At 35.9% G+C, this 8,864-nt stretch overlaps 2 protein-coding genes across 2 annotated transcripts; both read left to right on the forward strand.

The window, feature by feature from the left end:
* Nucleotides 1-739: 739 nt before the first annotated feature.
* LOC131615807 (uncharacterized) lies at nt 740-4,581 on the forward strand. Its single transcript, XM_058886969.1, has 3 exons — nt 740-1,353; nt 2,167-2,295; nt 2,641-4,581. The coding sequence occupies exons 1-3, from the start codon at nt 949-951 to the stop codon at nt 4,198-4,200; spliced, it is 2,094 nt and encodes a 697-aa protein (XP_058742952.1). The 5' UTR covers nt 740-948; the 3' UTR covers nt 4,201-4,581.
* A 901-nt stretch (nt 4,582-5,482) lies between these two features.
* Nucleotides 5,483-8,205, forward strand: LOC131615808 (uncharacterized). Its single transcript, XM_058886970.1, has 5 exons — nt 5,483-5,960; nt 6,088-6,730; nt 6,832-7,222; nt 7,570-7,632; nt 7,719-8,205. Exons 1-5 carry the CDS (start codon nt 5,687-5,689, stop codon nt 7,803-7,805), a joined length of 1,458 nt encoding a protein of 485 aa, XP_058742953.1. The 5' UTR covers nt 5,483-5,686; the 3' UTR covers nt 7,806-8,205.
* Nucleotides 8,206-8,864: the final 659 nt, after the last annotated feature.

The raw sequence follows: 8,864 nt of genomic DNA on the forward strand, positions 1-8,864 counted from the left end.
ACATAAACAAAAAAAAAGATGTTTCCGGAGATCCATCTACGGAAGCACGAGGGCAAAATTGTCAATTTAGTGGTGCGTCTAAACGTTGTGGGGTGGGGTGAGAAATTTTCTAAATTATAACAAACAAAAAAAAAGCTGAATACATTTTTTTTATATTTATTTATATAATTTAAAAAATAATATTTTTTAAACAAACTATTAATTTATAAATGTTAACAATCTGTCCATATTAATATATAAATTTAAATAAATATTATCGTAAAAAATTTTAAACCAACAACTTATATCCATTAAAATCAAATAACATATATGTTAGTTGAACTACCTATCCCACTTAAAAATAATATAATTGATTTAAATATAATTTTCAATAACTCTTTTGATATTCATGGAAACTTTCTTCACCTATATTTAAATTTTTTAAGATTTATTCCATTTCCTATTCTCTCTTTTTCATCCACTATTATAATTTTGAAAACATTAATACATTTAATAACATATCAAAAATTTCAAATAAATTTAATTTACATTATTATAGTTTTGAAAATAGAAATACAATAATGTGACGTTAAGTTATTTTATTTAAATTAAGTTTAATCACATATAGTCGGTGAAGGAAACTTGTAGGGACTAGGGAAACAATGAAAACGACATCGTATGACAATTTCCCGCGCGTGAAACAAAACCACCGTATAAAATACGTCAACCACCGTATAAGATACGTCAAAACATACACTACTCGTGGTATTCATGTATTTCTACTTTTGTATATGTACATGATTTCACTCTCTTCGTCGTTTTCTCTTCAAAATCCCTCGAAAATCTCTCATCACTGTAGTAGTACTTTCCTCGTGTTCTCCAACGCACTCACACACTCTGACACTTCACGAACTCCGTCACACAGATTCTATCTCCGATTATCCAAATGGCTCAAACTCGCCGGAGACGATGAACAGCTCCGGCAAGTTCCATTACCCGCCACTCGGCATTAGTTCTAGAAGCGCAAACCCTACACGAGACTCAGATCTTCAACCGGGGAAGCCGTTTCATCGCCGGAAACCTAAAACTCCGAGGACTAGGTTGAGAAAATACGGTGGTTCCGGTGGTGGTGGTAGACGGAGTAGACCGGAAACTCCGCTGTTGAAATGGAAGATCCATGAGAAGAATGACGATGTGGTTGATGTTGACGAGGGTGAAAAGCCTTTGCTGGGGAGAGTAAGTCGGAGGACGTGCCGGGATGTGAGGAAGCAGACGGAAGTAGGTTCGTCGGTGCGGAGGATTGCTGCTGGACTGTGGCGGCTTCATCCGCCGGAGATGGTAGTCGGTGATAGTCAGAGGAGGTTAGGGTTTCAGGTGAAGTAAAACTTTTTTTGATTTTTTTTTTTAAATTTTCTTTTCTCTCAGTTCAAGATCCCTGTTTTCTCATTACTATGTGTGTTCTGTTTCTGATTTGAAATTCTGAATTTTGAAGCTATTGTTACTACTGTGTTGTAGGACCCTCCATTTGTGATAAAAAAATAGAAATATATGTGTTGTAGTACTGTGTTGTTGAAGTTTAATCTTCTCTTGTTGCTTGATTTTGAAGCGTGTCTTTTGAGATTCCATCTTACCCTCCGTAACATTTAAAGCCTAAATGTTTGATTTTGGTTGTATACCCTTGAATGATGAATTTCTATTCAAAACTTTGTAGTTACTAGTATTATTCTTTGTAATGATTGGAGAAATGAGTTGAGTAGGATTTGTCTGTGTAGATAGCTGACATTGTTTTATATACTTGCTTTCATTAAAGCATTTGCATCCTATGTCCAAACTACATTTTTATTGTTAGGTCATGTTTGGCTGAGTTATAAACAATAATGATGATCTGTAGTGTGTTAGTCGGGCTGACATTGTGAACCCACTTTGTTTGATGCTTGTTTGTAAGTGAGCTTGGATTTTATTTGGATCCGGCGATTTGCATTTTTTTATGTTCTAGAATCTGTTATTAAGTATCTGCAATTTCTGGTTGAATTAGAGTCATTGGATTGTATAATGATTAGCTCTCATGGATGCCAAATGACTCGCTGTACTCTTCATTTTCAGATACTGGTAGTTGGTTTGTGCTATCAAGTTTGATAGGTTTCTAGTTTTACCATATTACTGATTACTGATATTACTTGTCTGCAGAATGGAAGTAGTCATGTTGGACTCCCGTTCCTCGGTCGTCCAAACGGCATGACTCATGATCCTGATCCGAAGAATCATTCTCAAAGTCCTCGATCTGTCTTTGGGACAAAGAGTGGACACAACTGTGAGGTATGGTTCTTACTGCTTCAATAAAACCAATAGAAGTGTTATAGCTCCTCATAATTAAAGATTATTGAGTCTAGGTCTTATACATGTAAATGACCTGAATTAGAATTATATCCTTTACTGCATAGTGGTCTTGGTTGTTGTTCCCTGATTTCTCCTGTTTTAATCATCATTGGGCAAAAGAGTTTGTTGTTCGTGATTAGTATGTGAAAGTATTCTATAATATATATCAAAGGTCTATGCATGCAAACCCACTTGTTATAAAAAGCATTTAAAATTTAGAGCTTAAGGGTTTAAAGTGAAGGAATAAACCATTAAGTGCTAATTTCATCTACTGTGTTTTTTCAGCTCAAGCCTTTCCAGTTGCTCAACACTGAAATGGAGGGTGCTACAAAGTGGGATCCTGTATGTCTGAAAACATCGGATGAGGCGAAGCATATTTATGCGAAACTTCTTGACCAAAAGGTAAGTACTGTATCTGTTGTATCTGCTCTTGAAGCTGAACTACAGCAGGCACGTGCACGCATTCAGGAGCTTGAAACTGAACAACACTCCTCCAAAAAGAAACTTGATCATTTTTTGAAGAAAGTTGGCGAGGAAAAGGCCCAATGGAGAAGCAGAGAGCACGAGAAAATCCGTGCTTACATTGATGATATTAAAACAGAGTTGAATCGAGAAAGGAAAAGTCGCCAGAGAATTGAAATTGTCAATTCTAGGTTGGTAAATGAGTTGGCAAATGTGAAGCTATCAGCAAAACGCTTCATGCAGGATTTTGATAAGGAGAGGAAGGGAAGAGAACTGATTGAGGAAGTGTGTGATGAGCTCGCCAAGGAAATTGGAGAAGACAAGGCTGAAGTTGAAGCATTGAAAAGAGAATCTATGAAATTTCGGGAAGAACTGGAAGAGGAGAGAAGGATGTTACAGATGGCTGAAGTATGGCGTGAAGAACGTGTTCAAATGAAGTTGATAGATGCAAAAGTTGCTCTTGAAGAGAAGTATTCACAGATGAATAAACTTGTTACAGATTTCGAAGCTTTTCTTAAGTTAAAAAATGTGCATCTAAACACAAAGGAGATGAAAGAAGCACAGTCACTTCAACAGGCTGCAGCTGCAATGAACATTGAAGACGTTAAGGAATTTTCATATGAGCCTCCAAAGTCGGATGATATTTATGCCATTTTTGAAGATTTAAATTTTGGCGAGCACAGTGAGAGGGAGATTGAACCGTGTGTTTCTCACAGTCCTCCTAATCATGCCTCCAAGATCCACACAGTGAGTCCTGAAGCAAATGTAATGAGTAAGGATGGCATTTCGAGGCATTCTGATGTATATATGGATGATAATGGTGATATAGAGGGCGATGAAAGTGGATGGGAAACTGTGAGCCAGGCTGAGGATCAAGGCTTGAGTTATTCTCCTGAGGAGAGTGACAAATCTTTCAACAAGAACCAACGAGAGAGTAGTGTTTCACGGAGGAGTGTACTCGAATGGGAAGAAAATGCAGGTGAGGAGACACCAATAACTGAAATTAATGAAGTATGCTCTATACCAACCAAGCATTCAAAAAAGGCCTCTTCCATTAAGAGACTTTGGAGGTCAGGTTTGAACAAAGAGGATAATTACAAGATAATCTCTGTGGAGGGAGTGAATGGTAAACTTTCAAATGGAAGGCTATCCAACGCGAGTATTGCATCACCTGACCGTGGATCAGGTAAAGGGGGGCTGAGCCCTAATGACCTCCAATACCAGTTTAGTCCTTCTGAGTCCGGAAGTCCACATTCACAACGAGGTATGAAAGGATGCATTCCTCGTGGTGCACAAAAGAATAGCTTGAAAGCTAAACTTTTGGAGGCCAGAATGGAGAGCCAGAAGATTCAGTTGCGCCATGTTCTTAATCAGAAGATTTAGATCTCCGAGCATATAAGCATTGCATGAATTGTCCTTCTGGAATGACTTAAGGGAAGCAATTCTTTGTCGATTGTGAAGAAGATACTAATATGCTGCTTATGTAAAAAAAAAAAAACTGCTCAAAAGATATAAGAGGCCATGAACAGATTGTGCATACCCCTTTTAAGCAGATATTTTCCTTCCCTTGTGCTATAAATATAATATGTTGGGAAAAGACTTTGTAATATGTTGAAACTGGTCTTTACTTCATTGCATACGGCCTCCTAGAAAAATTATGAGAAGCATTTAACTTGTGATGTATCAATTCTAGTCATAGATAAAATGTCAATTAAAAACATAATTGTCATAAAATATAGATGATAGCTTTCTAGATTTTGATTATTTGTCATTGCTGAGCTGCTTAAGAATTTGCTGTAGATTGTAAATTATAGAAGATTTACAAGAGTGAATTATAAAACACATTCAAAGTGAGTCTAACCTCATATTTTCCCAAAAATTTAATCAAAAAATATATTTCAAAATTCAGCCGTACATGTCCCATAATCCTCACTGAAACATCCTCATTTTATTAAAATAATATTCACAAATATACTTCCAATTCAATATGAATATGGAGAAGAATTCATAAAATAACTATTTCCTTGTATTTTATTATAATGTCCATGCTACTATGCTAGATCTAAGTCATTCATGAATATTTAATATGAATTAGTTGCTGTTTGTGGCAGTCTTTGAGGAAGTCTGGGCTATTGGAAGTTACTGCAAAAAGAACAGACAACAATAAATATAAACTAATCTTCTCACAATCTTGAAAACATACGACATATTTTGACAATCGTACTCAATATGTTTTTGGTCTGTCATTATAGAGATATAATATGCTTTTTAACATGACATGAATTTGACAATTCTACTCTATTAAGTCAGTATACATTTTGAAAATCAAAACTACACAATTATATTTCTGGATATTTTTAATGTATATTTTCAACATTACTTTTTTTTTTATAAAATAAAATTTAGTTAGGTATCCAGAAATACTTTCATTACCCATTTACTTATGATGAGTACCTAAAAATTTACATATTAAATATATCTAAATTCTAAAGATAATTTTAATTTCATCAATACTTAAGGAAAAATGTGGGGTTAGTTTATAAAAGTTGGACTAAGACTAATAATTTGAAGTCCAATAATAAACGGGTCAGCTAATCTAAGCCATCTGTTAAATCAACGGCTGAGATTGTTTAGTGATTTTTCCTAACAACTTGTTAACCCGTGCTTTTCCCCAATCATGAAATCCAGATTCGTAAAAACATTCAGCTTCTCCACCACTCTGATTTAACCCCCGCCAAAATAAAATCCAATTTCATTTCCCTCCATTTCCACCAAATTTAATCAAATTTCAAAAAATCCGCATCCACACCATCTTTAACAATAAACAAAAAATTAAAAAAAATCAAAATCCTCTCACGTTTTCATTTCCATGGCGGAACTCGAACCTCCCTCATTCTCTCTCGGTCTCGATCTTGACGACACTCCCCCACCTTCTCCACCAACCTCCCCCATCCCCGACCCGGACCTCATAGTCCCCGACTCTGACCTGGAAACCCGACCCGATCCACCTTCTCGTACTCTCAAACGCCTCCGTCGAGGTCCTCCTCCCTCCTCCGTCCACCAAGAACCAGAATCGCAACCTTCATACTTCGACGTCGACGACGATATAGAGGAGTTCTCTTCACCAGAAAAACCAGTTCAAGGTCAATTTCTTTATTCTTATTACTCAATTCGTTAGGGTTTATTAGAAATAGAATTATAACAGAATTTTATAGTAGGTTGAATTAGAATGTTATTTGATTCTGAAGCGTGTTTGTTTTGTGATATTAGGATGTAGTAGCTCGGTTCAGAGTAAATCTGTATGTAGCAGCTCAAAAGTCTCACTGACAAGTGTTGGAGTTTTAACTCCTTGTTTATTTACCAACTCTAGGGAGAAGAAAAGAAAACATGCTTCTAGTCCTCTTCGCAGGTTTCAATTGCTTGATTCTGAGGATGATGATTCTGATGATGATATGTTTAGCGAGGAGGATGTTGGTGGTGTTGATAAAGCTGGCCCCTCGTTGTCAGCCGGGTCATTGGGTAAACAAAGCTCGGTTAGAAAGACACAATTTGATGTGAATCAAAGGCAGGATTTATGGAAAGATCTTTCTCCGGTGAAGAATTTTTCCGTTCCTACACCTGCGTTCAATGAGATGTATGAAGAGTACTTTAGTTCTGCCAAGAATGTGGAAGTGCCAAGATCAGGGATTGGTATATTGGGAAATCAGTATGACATGCATCATGGCGTTAATTCTGGTTTGCAGCAGGATGAACAAATATGGGAGGCTGCAGGTCCACTTCCTCCTGCTCATCGTTATTTTTTCAACGAGGATCCGAGAATTCAACATTTGGTACGGAGTCGACTGTGTAATTTTTCTCCATTAGGTGTTAATGGAGTGAATCAGCAACATAATGTCTCTCACATTGATTACATGTAAGATGTAACCTAGTAATATATTTCTTCCTTGACTGGTTTTATCTTTTGATTACAGGTAAGATCTCTAATCAACTTATATTTTTATGTTTTGATTTTAGGGGACAATTTGACAATGGAGGAGCTTCTAAAACGCCAGGAGTTCAGAAAGGACGTGTTAATGGCTCAACAAGCAGAAGGAGCAAGTCAATAAATTTGAATCTTCAAGAAACTTTTAATGCTTCTGAAGGTTGGGTGGATCCCAAAATTGTTTCTCCTCTCGGCAGTGGAACATCTAGTAGAAAGAAAGCAACAAGGAGAAACACTAAGAGCAGTGTGTCAAAAAGAAAAAGTGAACAAAGCATATTAAACCCTTCAAATGTTTCGGGAAGCTGGGTGGAACCCAAGAGCGGCACTATGCCGAAAGATGCAGGTAGAAGACGTGTCCAAGCAAGTGGTCAATCTGCTGGTCAATCTAGTGGTCATTGGTTTACAGGATCCGATGGAAGAAAGGTATGTGAAATTTTCTGAAGAATGTTAAATGTTATTAGCTGGTTGAATTTATTTGCTCTTATAGCTAGATGCTGATCATAAAAAGTTGAAAACATGTGTTATATTGTTGACAAATTTCAGAAACCACCCAGGTAGTATATTATCCAAATATTTTACTGATACTGATGAAATTTAAATTATAGCAAGCTTTTGTATTGCCAATATCGCAAATGGCTGCAGGCATATGCTCCCCTTGTAGTCATTCTTGTAATTCTCCATATGATTGACTTCAATCTTCTGTTGGCAAAAGCACTTTTTTCATATAGTATCAATTGATCGGAACCCAAATCTTTATCTTCAAATTGTAGGTTTATGTCAGTAAAAATGGACAAGAGATGACTGGCCGAAGTGCTTACGTACATTATCGGAAGGTACATTCACTTGTAAAATTACTTTGATATTTTATAATCTATTTGGATGGGTTATAGTTGGCACTGAATTCCTTCAATGCTTACAGGAGAGTGGAACTGGATTCAAGAAATCCAAAAAGAAAACAAGTACCAAGAAGGCTACCAAGAAGGCAAATGCCAAAAAGAGAAACTAAACATTTGATGCAACACATTATTCCCTGCCAGACGCACATTAAATTACTTTTTCACAGAATCCGGTAAATTACTTGTTGTTGATCTTATGGCCAGTATTTCTCAGGATGTTTGATCGTGTTCAATTGCCATAAACTTCTGGAGTTGTTCTCGATGGAGCAATGAAGCACATGTTTGGGGCTCTTGTTGCTTATCCAGATGGTTCTGTAATATGCATCAAGATCTAAGGTTTTGCCACCATTAACTGCAGCTTTAAGATATTGCTTCACTTTTTATTTTCACCCAGTAACCCTTGATTCACCACATGGTTACTTAGTGCTATCCCAATTTGTAAATGAGACAATGCTACAAAAAGAAGGAAACAAATGGCTGAAGTTAGTAAAGATATTGAGAATACCCTTCTTTCTAACTCGCATTGAGTGTACAAGAAACTTGAAGTATTTAGCTTTGTGTATGAATGTTACTTTTAATGAGAAAGAGTGAGAACATTGAGTTTTACTGAATAATGTACTAAATTGCTAATACTGCTAGTAATATTTATATTTGACAGATTTTGCATAGATTTGTTTTACTTTATTATTTTATCATGTATTTAATTGTATGAATAATGTTAAGAAGAGTTCAGAAAGTTATTTGAGACATGAATAAGTTGTTTTACTTTTCAACTAATTTTAATAAGTATTTTCAGATTTATTTCCAAGAGATGTATGCGTTTTCTGGGCTTCCAAGAGTTAGTATTACTAGAAGATAAGTTAAGAATTTGTCGCTCGTGATGTTGTTAGAGCGCCAAAATTGTTAGTCACCGAATTCTTATTGAAATGAGTTTGTTACTAAAAAATGTTAAGGTTGTTAATGAGAATAGTTTATTGAGTGTTTACTTTCTGGTTACTTTTTTTATTCTTCACAAATAAAAGTTTTTTTTTTTTTTTTTACTTTCAAATTAAATGTTGACACGATATCTGCATTATACTTAAGTGCAAGTAATTTGCTGAATGTAAGTGTTGGACTGTCGTGAAAATTATAGCTTATGTTCATACAACATTCTCTAATTAACCCACTCA

The sequence above is a fragment of the Vicia villosa genome, linkage group LG7, assembly GCF_029867415.1.
Source record: "Vicia villosa cultivar HV-30 ecotype Madison, WI linkage group LG7, Vvil1.0, whole genome shotgun sequence".
NCBI lineage: Eukaryota > Viridiplantae > Streptophyta > Magnoliopsida > Fabales > Fabaceae > Vicia > Vicia villosa.